The sequence below is a fragment of the Tursiops truncatus genome, chromosome 5 (genome assembly GCF_011762595.2).
Source record: "Tursiops truncatus isolate mTurTru1 chromosome 5, mTurTru1.mat.Y, whole genome shotgun sequence".
Lineage (NCBI taxonomy): Eukaryota > Metazoa > Chordata > Mammalia > Artiodactyla > Delphinidae > Tursiops > Tursiops truncatus.
In genome coordinates, this window is record NC_047038.1 from 87466020 (window position 1) to 87490858 (window position 24839).

The following is a 24839-nucleotide window of genomic DNA, read 5'->3' on the forward strand; positions in this document are numbered from 1 at the left end:
GGATGGGTCTAGAGTTGATTATACTTAGTGAAGTAAGTCAGAAAGAGGAAGGCAAGTATCATATGATATCACTTACATGTGGAATCTAAAATATGACGTAAGTGAACTTATCTACAAAACAGACTTATAGAGAACAGACTTGTGGTTGCCAAGGGGGAAAGGGAGTTATATATATAACGGAATCATTTTGCTGTACAATAGAAATTAACACAGCATTGTAAATCAACTACAATAAAATACATTTAAAAAATAGGCTATGGTTTTTATCGTTTTTAAGCAAGATGTATAAGGATGTTTGTACCCCTTCCTAGAAGATATGTTGCAACAAAGAACTTTCAATGTCTATAAATTATCCTTAGTCTGTTTAGAAATTGCCCTTGCTCTTTGTATTTTCTTATTTAAGTAAAAGAACATTATGATTAGTGTTATGAGTCCAATATTTCTGCCCCGGGGAAGTGATAAAAACCAAAATTCTGAATTCCGTATTGAAAATGTAATAATACAGAGTTTTTAAAACTAAGATTAGATTATTAGCAAAATTTATAGATACTTAATGGGCATAAATTGAAAGTTATAAATTAGACTTTTGATGTATTAATTTTTTCCATTGATTTATAATTTGAGTTTTTTTATTTTACTTGATTTCTGTTGGCATTGAGAATAAACCTAAACATTTTTCTTTTCTTTATAAAAGTACAACACTCCCATTAAAACAATTTGGACATTGCAGAAATATTGAAATAAGGTAATCCCTAGATCCTATCATTCAGAGGTACCAACCTAGCAGACTGTTGCCTTCCAGCTTTATGTACTTACATCTACAAAGAAACATTTTTCTTTTTTACCAAATTGAGTTCATGCTATAGATTCAATATTATGTCCTGCTTTTTTTACCTTAAAGTATATTGTAAAAAAATTTCTTGCATCTAAGTTATTTTTGAAAATTTAGTTAAACCCATAATTTCTTGGCTCTGTAAAATTTGAAATGTTAGAAAATATGAGAAGAAAAATAATCTGTAATCCTGCCACTGAGAGTTAGCTACTTACACATTAGTATTTCCTGCTAACCTGTTTCTTTGTTCCCACCTTCAAACAAAACTTAAATATCCATGGTAACTCTTTAATTTCTTTTGTTAAATGAATAATCATTTTGAAAAATGAACTTCTTTAAAGAAATTTATCTTTATATAATTAATATGATTAGTAAATTCATATTTTCACACTTTGTAGAACTTTTGCATTTGTAAAGGACCTCTAATTCGAATTTATTGTAACATTTTCTCTTTAAAATATATTTGTACATGCTTACATGTGTATGTGAAAGTTAAGTCCTTAAGTGCTGTTTTATGTTGGAATCTTTAGGGAGAGAGTATGTGTGTGTGCGTGTGTGTGTGTGCACGTGTGTGACAAATTTGAAGACACACTTTTTTATCTGGCTGGGCTTGGGTAAACTTCAACTTCTGTGAGCCTCAGTTTTCTCGTTTCTCAGATTGTAATGGTAGGACCTTTCCAAATCTGTGAAAGGACCTCTTAAATTATAAAACATACAACTGTTAATAGTTATTATTTAAGGGGCTCTAGGAAAGAAAAATAAAAGGCAAAGGCAGTCCTTGATTCCATCAAGTTATGGTTAGATTTCCTATCAGAGTAGGTGGAAATTGGGTATGGGAACCTTGCTGTAAGAAACGCAGAATATAGTTTTGCATTGAATTTCGCATCTTTCTTATTAACAAGATCCTAACAGATCACATGTCTAGATCTTAGGGCAAGAGAGAATGTAATTCTTTTTGTACCATTTTAATTTTGAACAAGCCATGTTTATGGTACCTAGCTCTTAGAAAAAATAAAAAGAACAAGAGAGAAATGGTATATCTGCCCACCACCACCATCTGCTATTTTTAGATTGGCTAGGAAGCCCTATTTGGCCGCCTTTGCCCATGTCATTTGGCAACTCTTGAGCCTGCATCATTTAGAGATAAAAGAAGCTTAGAAGGTGGAAAACTGAATTTCTTTGATTTTTCCAGTCATCATTGATGAAAAAATATATCACCACAAGCAATTTGAAGGACGTTGGCTGTAAGTAAAACAATAAGTGTTTTCATTTAGTGAGATGGGCTTATGCGACACAAAAGACATGATGTATTTCCACCTTTCTGCCTTAATAGGGGGTGAAGAATGTATGAACCTTCTGTCCTGGTTTGATTTTTATTTATTATCAAGAGAAATAATAGTTTAGAAAAAGATGTAAATACTGTGCATATATATACATATAATACAAATATATGCTTATATATTTTTATGGCCTTTTAGAATAAAATTCTTAGAAAAGAAAGGGAAACTATGAATGTCAAGGAAAGAAGCACAGAAACAATCTGGGAAATGACAGATTTTAAGATTAATGTACTAAGATGAATTTGAAAACTAAAGAAAGTAAATAGAGAAATCTAATTTTCCATTTACTTGGATAAAGGGACATAATATTATACCCATGGATCAGTTTTAAATGAGCATACATTTGGGCATTTTATAGGTAATAAAATTTAACCTGTTTTATCTGTGGTATCTATAAAGTGTTCTGAAACATTTCTATTGTTGGATATAGTAACTTACCAAAAGCTCTAGTAAAAGTCAGGTTATATATTGTAGGTTGTTTTTCTTTTGCCTATATTATTATTTTACTAGCTTCCTACACTAACTTTCCTTTAACTGTTAAACTTTAACTGTTAAATTATCATTTTCCTATAATTGAAGAATTTTATTAAATGAGTTACTAAATGTTAAGTGCTCAATCAATGTTTGTTATTACAATTGTGTTGATATTTTTAATATGTGCACAAATTCTAATGAAATTATATCATTATACTTTCTAATTATATTAGAAAGTTTATTTAAAGCCTGTCCTATTGCAAGCCATATTAATTATTTTACATAGCTGTGCATTAAAAAGATGAAATTCATTTTCTCATAGCTGTTCCAAAGTTGATATTTTCCTCCATCTCCAAAAGAGTTTGAGAAAAACTTATACTATAATCTTAGTCTTATGTCTAGTAGTAACGGAAAATAATTTTGCCTACTAGGAAAAGTTGTGGATATATTGCTCTTTTTAAATTTGTGATTATGAAGTCAGAAATGATATATTAAGGAGAATCCATTTACAATAACTTAAATTCAAAGATACAATTTTGTTTTTCAGGTCTAACATACTTGTAAAGAAAGTTCAGGGAACATTTATAAAGTGCTTTATTGTTTGCAAAGGACATTTACATACTCTATCATTTAATCCACACAATAACCTTGTGAGATAAATAGAAGTATTCCGTTTAATAGATGAGAAAACTGAGTCTCACAGAGGTCACAATTTGAATGTGATAAGCCAGTATTTCTACAAGAGACTGGATCACTGGAAAGGATTCTGTAGAAATGGTGCTTGCACAAAAGGGAACTTGTAAGGGATCCTAGGGTGTCCTTTCAAAACTACATTTCTGTGATTTGTATAGTTTTAGGTGGGAGGCAACATGATATAGTAGGAAACACCTGGGAAGACCTAAATTTACTATATCCTGGCCTTGAGCAAGTAATTCAGCCTCTCTGAACCTCAATTCCTCATATGTAACACAGGAACATTTTTTATTAACTTGAAGTGTTTTTTTAAAAAATATATTTTTATTAGAGTATAATTGCTTTACAATGTTGTGTTAGTTTCTGCTGTACAACAAAGTGACTCAGCTATATGTATACATATATCCCCATATCCCCTCCCTCTTGAGACTCCCTCCAACCCTCCCTATCCCACCCCTCTAGGTCTGCAGTGTTATTGAAAAGATAAAATGAGTTAATGTAGAAAAGAACTAGGCACTGAACTGCTTAATGATAGAACTATTGTTAATACATATAAATCCAAATACAGTAACCCTTCCAACGTAGCACCGTAGCCACATAGCCCATTAAAGCCATACTTTTGAAGGGGAGTATAGTGTTACTAATCAGCAACTGTTTTTGGTAAATGAGGAAAATGAATGGGGAATTTATTGAAGATGTTAAAGCAGAGAAGGGAATTGCATAGAATGGAACCCATGGATATATATTTGAGGTAGAAAGTAAAATCTCAATGAAAGCAATACAGATGGAAGAAAGAACACTGCAGGACAAGAAAGAGCCTGCGACCTAGCTCAGTGGAAGCAAAAAGCATGAGAATCACTTGGCTAATCCTGGGCAGACTATTTCTGGACCGACCATGTATCAGAGAAGCCTCCAGGAACCTCTGTAATTCAGGGAAATGGAAAGTTTCAGCAGTGGAGTGGAATTGCTGATGTTGGACTTGGGCTTTATAATCTGATAGACCTAGGTTAAAATTTTGGCTATGCTACTTGCTAGCTGTTTGATCTTGGACAAGTTATTTGATATCCCATGTCTCTTCTGTAAAAGGGGGATGATAAATCCTACCTCGTGGAGTTGTTTCAAAGATTAAATAAGATATATGTGTAAAGTGCTTTCTTGTTTTTTGTTTATTGCTTCCTTTGCCAACAAAAATATAAAATCTATATGGACAGGACCTTTGTTTTGTCCCTGTATCTGTTGTATACATGTAATAGTAGATCCTTAAACATTTGTTGAATGACCAAACAAACTTGTCAAAGTGTGTTTGTGTGTGTGTGTGTGTGTGTGCATGCGCATGTGTATAATACAGTAAGCCCATTTGAATGATGTGAGGAAAATAGTCCCAAGCGGCAGTGGCTTTATAAGATTTTTATCATGATCTATCCTTGTCTAAATTTCTATTACATTTATTGTACAATCACTCAGGTAATATTTAATCACATACTATTTTGTGTCCTAATCAATTTTATGTTTAATTTTTTTAGTTAGATGGTTAAGCTCATGGAGAGTAGAGAGTGGTATTTATCCATCATCATCCAGTCTGATGCTATGCTCCTAGATCTCCAGGTTGGAATAATATGTGTTGTGAATTATTGGGCCACATAACCAGGAATTTATACTTGATAATGGTAATTGGTCATGGTAGGATTTTGGCCGAAGATGAAAATATGTTTTCTTCTGTTGTCTTCGATGAATATTTGTCAGATGAAAGGCTGAAAAACATGATGTCACTGGACAAGAAAAGGACAGAAAGATCTGTATGAGAGTATTTATGTTCTAATCCGAGAACAGAGTGTATGTGTTGGTGGGTATTTTGAGGTTTCTTTGACAAACATTTCTCTTGCTTCTGGGCCTTTGCACATATCTTTGCCTGGAAAATTTCCCTTACTCCTTCTCCTTCATCTGCTAATTCCTACTTATCAGTTTTCTGCTCAAAGTCACTTTCTCCAAGAAGCTTCTATAGTACTGACCTAAGTCTGAACAAAGTGGCTCTCATCTGGGTTCCCATAGCACTCTATACTTTCTCTACTATAATACATATAAAATTATATTGTAATTTTCTGTTTGAGTTCCCAACTAGACAATAACTCCATGAAGATAGGAATTGTATATGTCTTACCATTACACCGTAGTGCAATGCCTATTACTCAATAAACATTTGTTGAATAAATGAATGAAAAGTGACTAAAGGAAAGGAAAAAAATCTTCAGAATAAGAGCTGTCATTTATTGGATATCTGTTAAGTGTCTGGACCTTTATAAAAGTTAATATTTAATCCTTGCAACAATCCAGATGGAGCAATTGAGTTCAGGGAACTTAACTTGGTCAAAGTGATACTGCTGAGTTTTGAACCAGGGTCTCCCTAGACCAAAGCCTCTGTCCTTTCCACTTTAATACTGCTTCTCTCATGCCTTACATTTGTGCAAGTTGTTACAGGGTACAAAATTTTTACCTCTTATGACACCTTTGTAAAGCTAGATGTTATCTTCCTTTTTATATCCAGTAAGTGGCAAAGCCATGATTTTCCAATTAGATAGTCTAGATCCAGGTTCTTTCCCTTTCCATAATAACACAGCTGTCCATTCTGGGGGGATTCAGTGGTGTAAGGTCTTTACAAAAATGGTGTGATAATAAAAGTTTAAAAGATAAGATGTTTTTGATTCAAAAATAATAGAAACAATTCCAGGCAGATGTATTTCAGCGGGGCTGGAATAAATGCTGTATTTTCTTTGTCATTTTTTTCCAAGAGGGGGAAAAAATGAATACAGTTGGGAATGATTGCTATTAATACTATCAAATGCTTTCTTCTCTTTGATATCTGATTGTTTCCTGGCCTCATATTGCTATGAGCTCAAAATTCATAGGGTTTCTACAGAAGAAAGTATAGTTGGTAGGACAAAATGGTGCTGTTGGGTGAATTCAATGCAGCTCCTTCCTACCATTAGCCCTCCTTCTTGTGGCAGTTTGTTTTTCAGTTACTTTGCTTATCCCACACCCCTCAAATTGTGGTTTCTGGTAGGAGCAAGCTTATTTGGGTTTGCCACAGAGGTCATTGACTTTGGCCACCCTTGGCCTATGACTTTATTTTGCTCTTTACCCTCACACCAAAAATTACTTCTGTTGAGAAGTAAGGGGAGTGGGAATAGGATAGTAGGGAGTGTTGTATTTTTGACTGAAACAAGAAGAGGCTCAGAACTAAGGAAAGTAAATCTCCACAACACCTTCCCGAAAGTAGATAAGTCTCCCACACGTGCAGACAAAAGAAAATGTAGTGTGAAAAGGAATTCAGATTTTTCTTAGTCTTACTAGAGTTCTTGCAGCTGCTTTGACACATATAGGTCACTGGACTGTAGGGCAATGCAAGTACAAAATTTCAAAAAAGTATTTTTTTAAATTTTAAGAAGTATTTTTAAAAGCACTAAAAGATTATAGTTTTATAAAACCACAATTAACCAAAATTTTGTTATAATCTTTTAATAAAATGTTAGAGTTAAATGAAAGACTTAAAAGCCAATCGCAAATTTGAAAATAAATTGTTCTAAAGCAAATATAATCCGAACGTATATCTTGATTATTGGCTGCTTTGTTCTGCCCTGTACTTGTCTGTAAATGTTTGATGAAGCCACAGTTCATTATTTACTTTTCTTTGATCTCTACACCAGCTAAATATGGTTGTGTTTCTGCTTTCCTTGTGACTTTGCATTTGTACTATCTGGCATTGGAATTTTGCTGAACAGGTTAGTTTGACCCTTCATGGGGGAGAAAGAGAGGAATGTGGGTAACTCAGGCCCAAGTAGGTTGTGGCTGAATTGAAGGAAATCCCAGGTTAGTTTTTTAAAACTGAGGTGTAATTTATATACAGTGATCTGTAAATTTTAAGCAAACATTTAAAAGTATGTTTACATGCATCCAACTGCCTCCCATCAATATACAGAACATTTTCAGTACCACAGAAGGCTCTTAGATGTGCCCCCCACTGACATTACCAACATTTGAATTCCTTTTCTCACTACATTTTCTTTTTTTAATAAATTTATTTATTTATTTTTGGCTTTGTTGGGTCTTCGTTGCTGCACGAGGACTTTCTCTAGTGTGGCGAGCGGGGGCAACTCTTCCTTGCAGTGCGCAAGCTTCTCATTGCAGTGGCTTCTCTTGCTGCCAAGCACAGGCTCTAGGGCGCGCGGGCTTCAGTAGTTGTGTCTCGCGGGCTCTAGAGCGCAGGTTGAGTAGTAGTGGCACATGGGCTTAGTTGCTCCGTGGCATGTGGGAATCTTCCCAGACCAGGGCTTGAACCCATGTCCCCTGTATTGGCAGGTGGATTCTTAACCACTGAGCAACCAGGGAAGTCCCACGCTACATTTTCTTTACATTATTAGGATAACCACTATTCTCATTTCCATCACCATAAATTAGTTATGTCAGGAGAGCCATCTTTCACAGTGTTTTTCACAGAAGACATCATGAATGGGAATGATTGATACAAAGTTTGGGAATTGAGAGTAAGTTCAAATTCCTTGGGATGACATATATGACAGCATCCATCATTTCCTAAAGACAGAAATTCCCAACTGGTTCTATTCAGTTCCACACTGGTCAGTGGGCAGAGTTTTCCCTTAGGTATCCATCTCCACATAGGATGTCCAGATTCCCCACACTAAGTCCCACTCACTCTTCAAGGGACATCTTAAGAGTGTCCAGGTTGGTTAGATGGTTAATGTTCAGAGGCAAAGTGTCAGTGTGGGGTACACATTAAGAATAACTCATCATGGAGTCCTTTTCTCTATGTTTCTGGGCCTAAAAATTTCCCACTCTCACTTTGAAAGGGCCTCCAGTCCTGGACCCCATCCAGGTCTGTTCTCCATCTCTCTTGTCTCTATCTTAGCTTCAGGCATATTAACTCTTTGGGGACAAAAAAGCTAAGCTAGAAGCATACATCCATACTTTTTCTGTCTCAAACTTAATCCATTGGGTTTTTGGGTCTCTGTTTCTGCTCCTGGGCTAAGGGAAGATAATAGTGATCTTGGAGATCATTTCATATCAGTACATACAGATTTGCCTTACTCTTAGAAGGTCGCATATGATTCCATTACATAGATGTATCCCATTTGGTTCAATATTTTGATATTTTAAATAACGCATAAATATCTTTGTATATGTCTTTTCTCTCATTTATCAATAAATACTTGGGACAAATTCCTAGAAGAAATTTCTGAGTCAAAGATGTATACACTTAAGATTTAATTTTAATAATGCCAAATTGCTCTCAATAGAGCCGGTACCAATTTATATACTTCTACCAGCAATGTGTGGGTATTCCTTTTTATACTTGTTGAAATTTTTTAAAAAAATTTTTGCTTACAGCGTTTGTGCTATGTGGAAATTTAAAATTTTTATGTACTTGAATTGATCAGTTTTTAATGATTTCCTGGTTTTGTGTTATAATTAGTAAGGCTGTCCCTACTCTGAGTCTATACTTTATTATTTTTTTAATGTTTAAAACTTTTATGTACAAAACATTTATTTTGGTATAAATGATATGACAAAAATTTTTATATAGCTAAGCTACTTGTTCCAGAACTGTTTACTTAATAATCCATCTCCCATTAATGATGTGCAATGCCACCTTTATATTAAATTCCCTAATATATTTATGTCTATTTCTAGACCTTCTATTCTGTTTCATTCATCTGTCTGTCAGTCATTCAGTGGCACTGCACTATTTTAATTGGTGAAGTTTCAAAATAAAAATAATTTTAGTAGGCTTGTTCCCCTCTTATTATTAATTTTATATTTTTAGAGTTTCACAGCCTTTTGGCATTTTTTCTTTTCCATATGCACTTTAAATATACCTTACTGTTTTTCTGACAAAAATTCTGATGGTATTTTTTTTTTTTAAAGAAGATGTCGCAGGTAGGAGTTTATTAATTAATTAATTTATTTTTGCTGTGTTGCGTCTTCGTTTCTGTGCGAGGGTTTTCTCTAGTTGTGGCAAGCGGGGGCCACTCTTCATCGCAGCGCGCGGGCCTCTCACTATGGCGGCCTCTCTTGTTGCGGATCACAGGCTCCAGACGCGCAGGCTCAGTAGTTGTGGCTCACGGGACCAGTTGCTCCGCGCCTTGTGGGATCCTCCCAGACCAAGGCTCGAACCCGTGTCCCCTGCATTAGCAGGCAGATTCTCAACCACTGCGCCACCAGGGAAGCCCCTGATGGTATTTTTATTGGGATCATATTAAACTATAGATTTAAATTAGGGAGAATTGCTATCTTCATGATGTTGAGTCTTCCTAATCATGAACTTGATATTCATTTTCATGTATTAAAGGTTATTTTTTGCATTCCTTAGTAGTATTTCAAAATTTTCTTCAAAGTTCTTGCACATTTCTTGTCAAGTTTATTCCTAAATATTTTGCCATGTTCTGTTGTTATTGTAAATGAGATTTTATCTTCCTTTGTATTTTTATTTATTTATTTATTTTTGTGGTACACGGGCCTCTCACTGTTGTGGCCTCTCCCGCTGCGGAGCACAGGTTCCGGACGCGCAGGCCCAGCGGCCATGGCTCATGGGCCTAGCCGCTCTGCTGCATGCGGTATCCTCCCGGACCGGGGCACGAACCCACGTCCCCTGCATCGTCAGGCAGACTCTCAACCACTGCGCCACCAGGGAAGCCCATTTGTATTTTTAAACTGATTGTTGTTGCTATTAATACATATGAAAGCAATTAATACTTACATATTAATTTTGTAACCATTCACATTGCTGATTTCTCTTTTAATTTTAATTGATTTTTGTTCCTTCTTTAAGCTGAAAGCAATTGTTAGATGGTCTACAAATTATAATGTTTACCTATTCCTTTTCTATTTTTATAACTAATTTCGTCGTTGACCAATTGCATTGGCCACTGTTTTCCTCCAGAACAATATTAGATAATAATGATGAGAATGGTCACCTTTGAGCTAACATAGTTAAATTTGTGTAAAGTGATCAAAAAGGCTATAAAATATGTTTCCTTAAAACCACCACAGAGGACACGTTTTCAGAAAGGAAATGACTTTTAGAAAGTCAAAATGCTTCCTGAAAGGGTATCTTGTATGTTCAAATCTTCCATGTATTTGTTCAGATGAATCTTCTCAGTGATACCTTCCCTGACCACCTATTTTATTTTTTAAACTTTTTATTTTATATTTGAGTATAGTTGATTAAGAATTTTGTGACAGTTTCAGGTATAAATCAAAGTGGTTCAGTTATACATATATATGTATCTATTCTTTTTCAAATTCTTTTCCCATTTATGTTGTTAATATTGAGTGGAGTTCCCTGCGCTATACAGTAGGTCCTTGTTGGTTATCTATTGTATTTTATAAATTTATTTATTTATTTATTTTTGGCTGTGTTGGGTCTTCGTTTCTGTGCGCAGGCTTTCTCTAGTTGCGGCGAGCGGGGGCTACTCTTCATCGCGGTGCGCGGGCTTCTCATTGTCGTGGCTTCTCTTGTTGTGGAGCACAGGCTCTAGATGCGCAGGCTCAGTAGTTGTGGCTCACGGGCTTAGTTGCTCCGCGGCATGTGGGATCTTCCCAGAGCAGGGCTCGAACCCGTGTCCCCTGCATTGGCAGGCAGGTTCTTAACCACTGTGCCACCAGGGAAGCCCAAATATGGCGGTGTGTCCATGTCTATCCCAAACTCCCTAACTATCCCTTCCCCCCACCCTTACCCCCGCCCAACCATAAATTCCTTCTCTGAGTCTGTTTCTGTTTTGTAAATAAGTTCATTTGTATCATTTCTTTTTAGATTCTGCATATAAATGATACTTCTCTTTCTCTGTCTGACTTACTTCACTCAGTATGACCGACCACCTGTTTTAAATTGCACCTGCCCCCTGCCCCAATCCTTCCTATCCTCTTTCCCTGTCTCATTTTCTTCTATGGTTTTATCACAGTCCCCCAAGCTAGTGCATGTTTCCTTCCACTGGAAACAATAGCAGGGATTTATTAATCTTTGTTTGTTTGCTTTGTTTTATATCTTTAGGACCTAGAACAATACCTGGCACATAATAATGCCTAATAAACGCTTGATGGATGACACTTCCTAAGAAAATTCAGGAAAGGTGCTAAAGAGATTTGCTTGTCTCCAGTTAGATGTCAGTATAGAATAGGAATTAATTACCTGAAGAACTAGGTGAGATTTAAAATTTTGTTGTGACATCATCGCAATTTGAATTTCTGTTACATTTCTTTTTCTGCATAGTGATGAACAATAAATGAGAGTCTTCAAATCCCAGTGGGTGTGGGAAGATAAGGACCAGGTGATGGTAGCTGTAAAGAGAAGAATAGGCTGAAACTTGAGGAAGCAGGAATTCCCATAGAGCTCCCTGACTGGCATCCGTTTTGAAGAACAAAATAGTTTTCTTTTGCAGCAATAACCACAAAAATATTTCACTAGAAAGAGAATTCACCAGGAGGACTTGAACTTCACAGTACAATCTTAATATTGCTCAAAACAGATGTTGTTTTTTTGAACCTAATTTACCATTAAAATTAAACACAGAAAAGTTCTTTCCCTAAAGCAGGGAGAGACTTCACCTCTAAAGGAGACAATTTAGGCCCAAAATGTAGCTCTGATTACTAAGAAAAAGAAAGGAAGGGAGGGAGGAGTGAAGGGTGGAAGGAAGGAAGAAGGAGGGGAGAGAAAGAAAGCTTATGAAGGTTAAACAAATTAGGCTGGTGATATTTTGTGCAAGTTCTGTTGGAAAATTACTCTAGTAGCCTCAGTGTGGGAAAATGAGTTGCTCAGCAGTGACTGCTAAAAATACAGCAACTAGAAAGACGAGATTACTGCATGCTGGCACATTTGCCTGGCTAGTGCTTGGTAATTTGTTCTGAGGTCTAGCTTTGTTAGAGTGTCGATGCCTCTCCTTTGAGTTTGCTCACCGCAGGATGGTGATTAACCTGAACCTGGAGGACATGTAACAAGGCTTAATTCAGAAGCAGAAATTGGGGATCTTCAGCTCAGAAGTGCTCTTCACACTTGTGCTATTATTGGCACCATGATTAGGCTGAATTTAGACTAGCATTCCTGTCTCACCTGATGGGAAAATAGGAGGTTACTGCATTTAGGATGGAAGGAAATCACGAATGTCAGCCTGCTATTAACAGTGTTTTCAGATAAAAATTGCAAGAGCCACATATTATGATCTTAAGTGGATTTCCAGTCAGTCTCTTGTTCACCAGGACTAGTCTCTTCCCTCCTTGGTATTGTGATTCCTGTTAATGTATTCCTTTCCTTCCTTCTACTCCATCCCAGGTAGAAATGAAGGACTGACTTCTTCAGTAGGATAAGGGAAATCTAATCCCTTCTTTTGTCTCTCATTTCAATCAGAGGCAAGACAAAAGACCTTACTATTCTCTATAAGGTACTTCATGATCTCCACTTCTTACTGCTTTCTTCCTTGCTGGCTTCACAGCAGACTGGACTCTGCCGTTCCTTGAATATACAAAGCACACTTGTCCCAGGGACTTTGTCCTGATGGTTGCCCTGCCTGGGATGCTATCCCCCGAGATCTTTTCATGGCTCACTCCAGCACTTCCTTCAGGTCTCTACTCAAATGTCATCTTATTAATCAGGTCTTAGCTGACTACCCTGACTACCTGCCTCTGTCTCCCACTGTTCCCTTTACCATGCTTTGTGTTTGTTTACTGTTTTTATCACCACCTGACAAATTATGTATTTGTCTATAGTCTGTCTTCCTACACTAGAATGTAAACTCCACCAGAGCAGGGACTTGTGTTGTTTACTACTGTGTTCTCAGTGCCTAGAATGGTATCTGGAAAATGAAGCAGATGCTAGATAAACATTGGTTGAATGAATAAAAGAATTTTCTTTAATCCTTGGCACTTTAATGTACAGGTTTGTTTTTGTTTTCTGTAATGTACTTGATTCTTCTGTAGCATATGGGAATGTATTTGTCACTTAGCATCAGAAGTCATTTATTTTTTGAAATGTTTTATAAATATGAACTTTAAAAAATCAAATATAATAGGATATGTGTGAAGGCTCTGTAGGAAGTTGGTTAGTGAAAAATGATCCTGGAGTTCTTAGAGTATATACTTTTAATTTTGGTTTCTATCTTTTTCTACCCAGCACACTCTATGTTAGGTAGACAAAGATAGACCAAAATAAGATGTTTACTCAACTCTTCATTATCCATGCTAATGAATAAGCTACTTGCTATTCTTGCTATTTTGTTTGTATTTGTTTTTATACTTTTCCCCAGTTAAAGAGGATCAGTATTTTGTTTGACAAAGTTTGGTTATACACTATATAGGGGGAAAAGTAAATAAGAAATAATGAACATTGTAGCAGATGGTTTTGTTATGTATTCTGCTTAATGATGCCTAAGAATTTGAAAGCAAGATTTGATATGGACCATACTTCTCTTGTTTTTTCTCCTATTGCACTCAGTTTCTTCCAATAAAAATAGATAATTAAGACTTTTTTCTGTACATTAAAAGACAAAAGAATTACTATCTTGCAAATATACTGAATGATTATACATTATTTAGAAAAATCAGTACAAACGTATTTATGTTAATCAAGTGTGAGTTGCAGGAAAATGCATGTTTAGATAGAATGGGCCTCTTTTCAGCTCATTACTTGGAAAAACCTTCATAAGAAAAGACGAGATTCTAGAAACTATAAGAAAAAAGGATGTATTCTATGGAGAAAAGGTAGCATGAGAAAAGATTTGGATATAGGAGTACTGTGGTCCCATGAAGGGGTTCTAGAAGTTAACACATTTTGGGCCCTCAAAGTGCATCAAATCATTGTTGAATGTACAATTGGCATTCATTAATTCATTAATTCACTTACTCTTCATCTACTTATCACATACTAGTTGAATGTCCACTATGTTCCAGATAGTTTTCAACTGAACTATAGTTAATTTACATTATGTTAGTTTCAGGTGTACAACACAGTAATTCCCTGGTTGAGGAAGAGCATCTTGGAATCTAACTTTTTCTAATAAAGACTTTCAACTTATCTTTGTTTCAGCCACACTGAAGGACAAATTCAAGATTATTGGGGCATAAAGCTATACAATTTAGGGGCTCCTCTTTACGAAAAAGAATACAAAAGTAGTTACTGGGCTTTGGTAGAGCCTGTACAAGAGAGTAAACCTTGATTGACTTCCCTTCTCACTTTTACTTTCATAGGTACTAGTGCCTTCAGTTTCAGAGCCATTCCAGTGTTCTGGGTGGTGAATTGAATGGTTTCTGTGCAGCTGCTTAAATCTCTGCTCAGCTAAGTCAGTTTGACTTGTCCATCTACTTTCTACTTTCTGTTATTTTGTTAACGTCTCCTCACCTTTTATTATTTTTCTGGTTGTTTTCATTTTTCTGGTAAGTTTTTAGGAGGGAGTAGAGAAAAATGAGATTGTTTAATCTGTCAAGTTTAACCAGAACTTCCATAAACTCATCTTAGAGTTGGAAGAAATCTCAGAAATCATCTAGTTCGGGGTTCCTTAACCTGAATTTTAAGATCTGTGAAACTTATCCTCCGAAAATTATGTGCAAAATTTTGTATAGAAGTGTTTGTGTTTGTTTTTCTGGGGGGAAGATCTGTAGCTCTCAGATTCTCAAAAGTTAACGTCCCTTGATATTCACAGTTGAGGAAATTGTGATTAAGAGAGATAGTTGTCAGACATCTCCTTGATTCCATGTGTCTGACAATAGAAGACCCTTGATCCTTGGTTAGAGAGGTCACCGAAAGAAAGAATTTTTCAAGCTATGAGCTTTCTGACTCTGATTTTCCTCAGCACACTCCAGTCCTCTCTCAGGTGTGTAAATGTGGACATGTGCAGAATCTTTGCTCTTGCTTAGTTGAAGCCCTTCTCTCTTGTTTAATGATAGTTTTGTCTTCCATTGTGAGGAAGTCATTTTACTTGAGAGAATGATGTACATGGTCATAAATAAAGTCACCTTAACTGTGTTTATCCCAGGTTTGATCATTCTGGGAGGTCTGTGTCTCAGGCTTCCTTAAATTTGCAAGGTCTCTAGGAGTCTATCTACAAAGTGGCCTGAGCAGCCTGCTTGGCAATAAATCATCCTAAAGGAATAAGGGCTGGCGGCAGCCTAGGGTTGGTGGGGGTGGGATAATTTGGGGGCACGTTGAGGATTCTTCATTAAGCTCATACTCTGTCCAGTTCCCACGGATCCCTGTCTGAGTGCTAGGGAGGGCCTGAGAGTAAAATGTCAAAGAGATTTTTTCATGAAAATCTTGGGAACATTGGAGGAACAAAGCATTGCTGTTTTGGGATCCATATAATAATTTAAGAACAGAGTCATGAAGAGCTATTCTCTACTTTGGTGGAATTGTGACATAATGTTTGTTCTTTGTCAGCTTTAGGGTGCTTCTATGGCAGAGGTAAAACTCTCAGAGGCCTTGCCGTCATCTCAGGGAGCCAGGATTGCAGGAAAGTGGTGTCAGTTGTTCGTTGCTGAGAGAATTCTGATATTGCTCTCGAGACACCTCCTGGGGAGAGGAGGGGGCTTTGGGGTCTTATAATTGCTATGCATTCCTATTCCAAACCTATTATTTGGTCAAGACAGGGGAAACATGTGCGCATATGCAATGTGTTAAAACACCTATGGCTGTAGAAGTGGTATGTCCTTTTGTGCTTTGAATTTCAGGCATGCTATTTCTTTAAAGATTCTGTAGCCAGAATGATCTCCAGGTATCATCAAATCCTCAAGTCCCATTATGATAAGATTTGAATTTCACCAAAAGGAATTGCTGTGATTTGATGATGGACCATTTTCCACAGAGACCGGGATGCCAGCAAGCCATCGTATGTCACTAACTGGAGGTAGACTCCTCTGTGGGTACTAAGTCTGTATTGGAAGCAGTAAGAAGCTGTGAAGTGTAAGGGCTATGGGCTGTGTCCCCCACAGCTGAGCAATGCTGACAGTCTTCTCTGGGGGGATTAATATATTGATCTGCCCTCTGGAGGGCAGTGACCTCCCTAGAGGGAAAAGTCTGGCTAATCCCTTAGTTTCTCTGACAGCAGGTCCGGAAGGATCCTGTTGCCAGGAATTGAAGGTAGTTGTTACCTTGACAGCAGGAGTTCAGCATGCGTGCGCCTCTTCTGGTCCCCATGTGATCCTTTGCTGTGACGCTTATGCGTTTATACCTGTGCAAGACTCAGGAAGGTAGAGACAGCTCACATGTGTCCCATCTGCCCTCTTAAGGAGGCTGGGCTGGGCCCGCTAGGGTCAGTGTGCACTCTCCCTTTGCCGCCTTCTCAGACAGCAACTGATGGAACCGCTTAAGGCAGAGGAGGATCTCTCAGGGAAGCCAGCGTGATTCTTGACATGGGCAAAGTGCTGGGTGAGTAAGGGTACCTGCACTTTCAACAAACCAATTGGGTAAAATGCTTCTCCACGTAGGACACATTTAAGAGGATGACTAGCTTCCCTTTCCACCCATGTTTCTGGACAATGCTCAACACTGCATCAGAATTATCTCTGGTGTTTCTACTTCTCCTGCCTTTCTCACTTCCATAATTTTTCCTTTCTTCGTATATTTAAATGCTTTGTAAATTGAGGATGGCTTGTGTTACGGGCTTTTAAATGTTTGGGGGTGAATTGGGGGGCTTTTTATCTTTGGAGCCAGCTCTGTGGTCACTGTTATGGCTCAGCCCCTCCTCATTTCACCTGGATTTCTGTCTTCTGTCATCCCTGCTGCAGGGGTGCTGTCACCTCTCCCCTTATACCATCAGGCTTCAGGCTAAAATTCTAGCTATTACACCAAGTTTCATTTAAAACAGGCTCAAGTATTACATGTTTCTCATTGCTTACAATTGAAGAGATTGTCAACATACTGTAAGTGGATATATTTGATCATTTGCAGTTTCTTCTTTCTTTTCCTCCCCCCTTCCCATTCCTTGTTTGCTTAACCAAAAAAATCCTCTGAGAGGATTTCATATCTTAGAGGGATGCAAAAACATTGCAAAGAATGATCTAATTCAAACTTGTGTTTTGCTTTATTTTATTATGTTTTTTTTCCCTCTGAAGCACAAAGACTTTCATAAACGTTCCGTCTTTCAAGTAGCAAGTTAAGGTAACTTGAACATCTCAGCCTTTCCCACCTTAGGAGCACAAAAACATTCACATCTCAATTCCTCTACACCTCACCTACCCATTATGCTTTGTGTGGAGTCCCCCTCCTCCATTTATTTGTGGAAACTCCCCCACAAGATGCTTTTCCTTTATCCATAATGAGTCCGGGCTAGAGCTCAATTCTGGGGCTTCCTAAACTGAATTGCCACAGCTGCGAAAACTGGGACTCTGCCGTTGCTACTGCAGTCTAGCTGCAGATCCCAGCGAAGGGCTGCCTCATTGGGAAGGGCTGCCTTGTTGGTGCCAGCCTGCCACAATGCTGCCATCACTGCCTCGGTATGGCTCTTGTCTCAGGCACCTCAGCCAGTGGAGCTTTTGCAAAGTCAGAGAAAGAATGCTTCCTTGCTCTGTGTTCATGGTGAAGACAAAGAGTTCTAGAACAGGCTTGGTGAGGCTTAAAACACAATGAGTTAGATAAATAGTGCTGTCTTTTGAGTTGAACTGCATTGCTCCTGCTGCAGCCAGAACTTCCACCTGGAAGTAATCTGGTTGGAACTCTGATGTTGCAGCCGCCTTTGAGCCTGGTAAGCTGGGACTTTGCTGCCACCAACACCTTCTCATTTGGGATCTTTGCTAATAGTTTCACCAATTTTGTTTTTGAGAATGAAAAACAGAGTTTTTCTTTCTTCAGTTTTGGGAATGGTACAAAGGCTTGTGCCCCAAAGTTTCTAAGTTGTGAGACAGCTGTTAATTCATGGGTATAGGGCTCGAACATGTTGCTGGAATGCCCGTGTCCTCTTGGGTACTGCTCCGAGCTGCTAAATTCTCTGCCCTCCACCGGGTTCTTTTGCTGAATTTACTGCACCAGACACTTAGCTCCCTTTGGTAAGTTTTCTGTTGTCTCTTGTTATTTCTGATTTTACTTGAGTTTCCCTCAATTAAACAGACATAGTTGTATATGTGTGAAACCTAACTGGGGTCAGGATTTAATTATTTTCCCAGGCGGATCCACAGTCTCAAGTAATCCAGTTTATTTCAATAAATTCTGTGTCTGCAGGAGGGAAAAAGGGTGCTGGGTGTCCTCTTATTCTCCTTAACTTGGGTGTGTCTGAGTCTCAGCTCCAGCCCAGCCAGGACTCTGCATTTGCAGTCAGTTATAGTTCAGGTTTCAAACATTTCATTTACATATGACTCCCCCCACCACACCCACAACAGAACACTATATTCTCTCATCCCCTTTTCTCCTCCCGTGTTCTACCTAACCACTACTTTGACATCTTCCCCCTCCCCAGACTGCGTGCTCAGATGGCCACAAAACTGCTCTATGCTCCTTGCATTCAACAGTGGCTGGTCTTTCTCTTTCCTCAGAAGAGAGCGTGAATTATATATCAATACATTCCCCATCTCACAATACATAAGTATCTATTTCTCATAACTTTTCCCACCTCAGTTGTGCAGTTGAAATGATAAACTATTTCAAACATTCAGAACATTATGTTGAAATAACAAACTCTCACATATTCAGGAATTTATAGAAACGAATATAACAGATACCATGTAATCACCTCTTACATTTAACAAGTATTTACATTTTGCCAACTTTGTCTCAGACATTTTGAAATAAATACAACGTTACAGATATAGTCAAAGTCCTCTATTTAATCCCTAGCCGGTAACTCCCTAAGTTCCCCAGAAGTAACCATTCCCAAGGCAGATTTTTTTCCCCTTCCCATCAGTGTTTTTTATGTATTTTGTTTACATGTGTGTGTCCATATCAATATATAATGTTATTTTATGGGTTTAAGAATTAAAGGTATAATATTATTCAGTACATAACATATTCCAACTTGATTTCTTCATTCAAGCTTAAGTTTTTCCAGATATTTTCCATGTTGCTACATTAGATATAATTCCTTTGTTTTAACTACTATTTGAGAATATACCACAACTGGATATATCCATTTCTCAGTTGATAAGACAATTAGCTACTTTGAAAAAGAAGCTCCCTTCTTTCCCACGCTTCCAACTGTTGCCTTATTACAGCCTAAAAATTTCATTATTACTTCCTGATTCTAATCATTGGCTCAATTCTAGAAGCCTTCTTGGCTTACTTGGCTCCAGTGTTGAAGGAAGTAAATTGACACTTGAACTAAAAAACATGGCAACTTCAGGACAAGAAAGGAGTACAAAATTTTAAGCTGTGAAATGGTGACTTAAAGGTGCTCCATGGGTTTATATGAGGTTGCTAAAAATGCTGTGACTGGGACAGCAAAAGCATGGGGCTCTGGGGTAAGACAGCCCAAGTTTGAATTCTAGCTGTACTCTTCCTTGGCCATGTGAACTTGGCAATTCTCTCTAAACCTACAAAAACTCTCTAAACCTCAAATCATGATAGCTTATGGAGTTGTTTTGAGCATTAAATGAAAGAATTCATATAAGGCTGTAGTGCAGTGCCTGGCTTAGAGTAAGTATTCTGTTCATCTTTGTTATGAGTAATGGTTATTAGCTTACTTGAATGCAGAAACCTCTATTTTGGCAGTGGAGTCTATATGGGGATCTAACTCTGCCTCTTCCCTGGAGCTGTGTGTGTGTGTGTGTGTGTGTGTGTGTGTGTGTGTGTGTGTATTTATGTGTGTTCAAGGAGGACTGAGGAGGGAGTTGGTATTAAGCTCTTATAACCTTAAGCTTATATGGAAAATTCTCTAACATGCTTTAAAGGCAAGATGGGCTTTTTGATGTGCTGAGAATTCTATATGAATTCTATTAATATAGAATTCAATTCTATATTAATTAAAACAGTTCAATATCCTTTTTAGGAAAGATTGTGTTGAAATATATTCTATAAAAGTAACTTCAGTAAGTCCACTACATTAAATATAATTTAAAGGGGTTTTGTCGTATGTATGTTTTAACTTATCTGAGGCTTCCATGAACCTATTCAACTCTTTATTTAAACCTACCTCTAAATGAAAATTTTTATTGGAAAATAAACATGTATATATGCAGATAAAGATAGTGACAGGCCATCAAGTTCAGGGAGAGTACCTTGTGGCTTGAGGGATTTCAGTGACTCTGGCTTCATTCTTATAACTCCTATGCTGTATCACTGCTCCTTGAGGCGTTATTTGGCCAAACACACACAGATGCTATTGAAAGAGACACAGTTTATTCTTTTCTGGGAAAAATGCGAAGGCTAAAGGTAGAATGGGAACCTCTTCAGAATGGCTCTTTCTTCCCAAGTCTCAAATAATTAGTAGGGGTTACTCAGAGATTGGTTATTTCAACTGGCTCTAGTGAGACAAAACAGTGACTGTGATGATTATAGTCAGAGACACAGAAGAAAGTAATGGCAAATACTTGAACACAAGGTAAATTCACACAGAAGACTATTCATCGTGGAAGTATTTTAAACGGTGATGTGCTAATCCTGAGGATGAGCTGCGGGTGGGTGTGTTGGTTAAGTCCCAAACTCTCAAGTAATCAGCAATGGGTCATGGTCCTTTCACAGTCCGAATTCGTATTCTCTTTATTCTATGGGCATTCTGAAATTTTCATTTCTTTCACAGGGACAGAAAATAAACAGTTATGGGCTTTGGGAAATACTGCATGTCTCTGTCAGGACCTGGCTTCTAACACTAGTTTTGCACCCATTTACCAAAACTGCATACATTTTGCAGACTTTCCTCTCCCAAATATGATAGTGTTTGTAATAACAACTAAGATAACATGAAAAAAATTTATTGCGTTTATACAATAACTATTAAATCTTTGAGAACCATATGTGGACTATATGTAGAACTACTCAGTAAGACCATATAAAGATGATTTTTCATTAAGGGACAAGATACAAGATCACGTAAACATATAAACAAGAACCAGCAGTCTGCTGGTTAAGTAAGGTAAATCTGGCCACAAATTCTACACTAAAACTTATTTTAAGTATGAGTTGTTGTTTTTTGTTTTTAAGAGAATCCAAATCCTTATGGTTGATGAATTCCAATAGATCTCTATTTTTCTATATTTCAATAGGATTCTATATTCCCACGTTTTCTTATAGGGACTTTTTCACTTTGACAAACATTTAGAAAGAAATATTTGTATTTATGTGTTTCAAATCTCAGTAAGAGATTAGGAGTAGATAGCCTTATAGAAGTTCTTGCAGAGATTTGCTGAGGCAAATTTCCTATATATTTTCTAGGAAGAAATCTTTTGATTTTTCAGTATTTTGCCAGTTAATGGAAATTTGCACATCATATTACCTCAGCAATGAGTGCAGAAATCTAAAAATAGAATGCTAAAAATAGAACCTGAAAGGGGGGCAAGAAGAGAAGAAATGAACAGATTCTCATATGGATCTGGGTATCATGAGGTATCATACTCTCAATGAAAAATTTATATCATTTAAGATTCATCAAATAAGTGTTATTTTTCTTTTTACAGATACCCATACCTGTTTCATAACCTCTCCTGGCTGTAAACCTGAGCACCGATGCTTGACCTATTGTAAGTCAGAAAGTTATGTATGGGAAAAAACCAGCTTTGCATTTTAACCTCTTTCCTGTCTTTACTTAAAAAAAAAAAATTTAAATCATAAATGGCTAGGAAGAGGAAAACCTTTTTGTTTCTGTAAGCAAATGTCTGACCTTGTTCTGAATTGATAAACTGCATAGGTCTAGCTGTACTAATTTAAACTCCGAGAGTTCCTCTTGTGATACTGGGGGGTACTCAATAAATCTTTGCTCTTGTTGTTGATGATGAATATAGGTAATAAAGGAATATGGAGTTGCATTTTTACCTTTTGTGACTTGATGTAAAAAAATTCCTTTTCAAACCATTGTAGGAGGATATCTATCTGTAGGACTTACGGTGGGTCATTTATGCATCCTATTATAATCTGGTCTGGATACAATAGTTTTTATCTTCACATGGAAACAAATTGGAAAGAAATAATGAGACACCATTTGGAATTGTTGGCAACTTTATTTTTTATTTTTATTTTTTGGCTGTGTTGGGTCTTCTGCTGTGCGTGGGCTTTCTCTAGTTGCGGCGAGCGGGGGCTACTCTTCGTTGCTGTGCGCGGGCTTCTCATTGCGGTGGCTTCTCTTGTTGCGGAGCATGGGCTCTAGGCATGCAGGCTTCAGTAGTTGCAGCACGCAGGCTCAGTAGTTGCGGCATGCAGGCCCTAGGGCACGCAGGCTTCAGTAGTTGGGGCATGTGGGCTCGGCAGTTGCGGCACATGGGCTTAGTTGCTCCGCGGCACGTGAGATCTTCCTGGACCAGGGATCGAACCTGTGTGCCCTGCATTGGTAGGCGGATTCTTAACCACTGTGCCACTAAGGAAGTCCTGTTGGCAACTTTAAATGTTCAAAAATAAAAATAAAAATAAACAAAGAAGTCACAAAAGCAGGAGAACAAAAGACCTCATCTTGGCTGATTAGCTGATTTAACCAGCAATTGTTGTTGGCACCAAAATGTCAGCTAGACTTGGAAAAAAAAAAATCTCAAGGGGCTGGTAACTCTGTCCTCTGCGGGGGAAAAGATCTAACATGTATCCCAGGTTATACCTTTCTGTACACAGATTTCCCTTATGAATTTCTAATTGGGAGGAAAATATGAGGATATGGCATTGCAAGGAAAGCCAGGAGTGGGGCACATAGTAATAAAATGCAGGACTCTGCTGCAAGGGAGTTTTATCCTTTGCAGTTTGGGAAGCAGTCAGAGTATCAAGTCTTGTGTTATCAGGATGTCTCCTCCTGCCTGCTTCGAAGCTCCTGCGGCTTACATATTGATGTTCAGAGGGAAAAGACCCCAGGAAAAATGGATCGGAAATGTACTCATATTTACTATGCAGAGCCTCTGCAGTGGAGTGGCACATATAAGATCTTTTCCCAAACATTAAGCAGTGTCTGTCTGTTTTTGGCATCACATTATAAATAGGGCTCGTGCTTATTATGATGTAGAAAAAATGCTTTCAATGAGATTCACATTCAGCTCTACCATTTTATAATATTTAAGGCTGCAGTATTTTTATAGATGATGCTAACTAGTTAGAGAGGTTTATTAGCTGTGTGAGTCTTAGCCCTTATATATCGTCGGGGAAGCTCTGAGTGTCTTCTGACAAATCCTCACATGCTAATAGGGAGTATTAACCACACACAGTGAAGTTAATGAAGTTCTCTCTTCTGTGTTTTTTGTTATTTATTTATTTACTTTGCACTTTTTTGAGGATTACAGGAAGCTGGATGTTTTGTGCTTATGTCCAGCTCATGTGACAGTCTTCATTCTCCTGGGATAAGAAAAGTCTCTTTCATCTGCAGTCTTCAGTGAAGTCCCCCAGAGCCAAGTTCTACATTTCTTAGCTTGACTCTATTGCCTTTTGTTTTATATATACCCCATCAGTTTTCAATGAACAGGCTAAAAGTTAAGCAATTGAGGGTTTGTTTTTCTTTAGTCTATGGAATTGAACTTGTTTCAAATTGTTGACCAGTAAAACCATATGTGTTAGTCACACACTGTATAATATGAGCTTCCTGTTTGAGCAGCATAATCTTTTTGGAAGAACATTATAAACCTAACTTTGTTAAGAAGGGATTCTAAGCTTCACAGTGAGCTTTTGCGACCTGGCCAGCTTGAATCTCTTCCTTACTGCTGTGTGAAGCCATTCTGTACTACTCTTTGGTGAGATGCAATAGCCAGCAAACAGCAAGTAAAACCCTACATCCTGGAAGAGATCAATGGGCAGAGCATTTGATCACAGAAGAGCAGAAATGAGTTTCAGGAGGGATGCTAAAGGCCAGATGGCCCTGCAGATGTCTGCCAAGATTTCAGAGGCCCCAGGTCGGCCAAGCTAACAAATGGATTGTGCTGTGCCTATTATACAGATAGTACTAGGGCAAGGAGTCCAGGCTATTTAGCAGAAAAGATGTGTACAGGATTAGAAAAAACTGGGAGCTCCTTCTTAGCTGCTTCCTAATAGTGGCTGGATTTTGCGATCTTTGCATCTGCTGCCTTTTGCTTATTTGCTCTACTGCTCATTGATTGCACTGGTTCTGCTTAGATGGTGTTTGATTCTCTCTGGCTACCCTCTTTTCCTTATATAATTACTTACCGAGTGGCTGATAAATCCCGAGCAGTGTGTTAAAGCTGGATGTATAATAATGAACAAGATGGACATGGCTTCCGCCTTCATGGAGTTTATGGTCTAGTGGGGGAGACAGGAAATGGGACAAGTAGTTACAATAAAACATAAGAAATATGAAAGAGAAGGTACAGAGCCCTATAGGCACACATAGCAGGGAAACCTAATCTAATCTAGAGGGCAGAGAAGGTCTCTCTGGAAGGGATATGTG

At 37.7% G+C, this 24839-nt stretch overlaps 1 protein-coding gene across 1 annotated transcript in view; it reads left to right on the forward strand.

Moving 5' to 3' along the window:
• DCK (deoxycytidine kinase) overlaps nt 1-22251 on the forward strand; it is a 57969-nt gene extending 35718 nt beyond the window's left edge. The window contains exon 7 of the mRNA XM_019932686.3: nt 21931-22251. Coding sequence (XP_019788245.1) covers nt 21931-21951 — 21 coding nt within the window. The 3' untranslated portion in view covers nt 21952-22251. The remainder of the gene's footprint in view (nt 1-21930) is intronic.
• The last annotated feature ends 2588 nt before the right edge of the window (nt 22252-24839 follow it).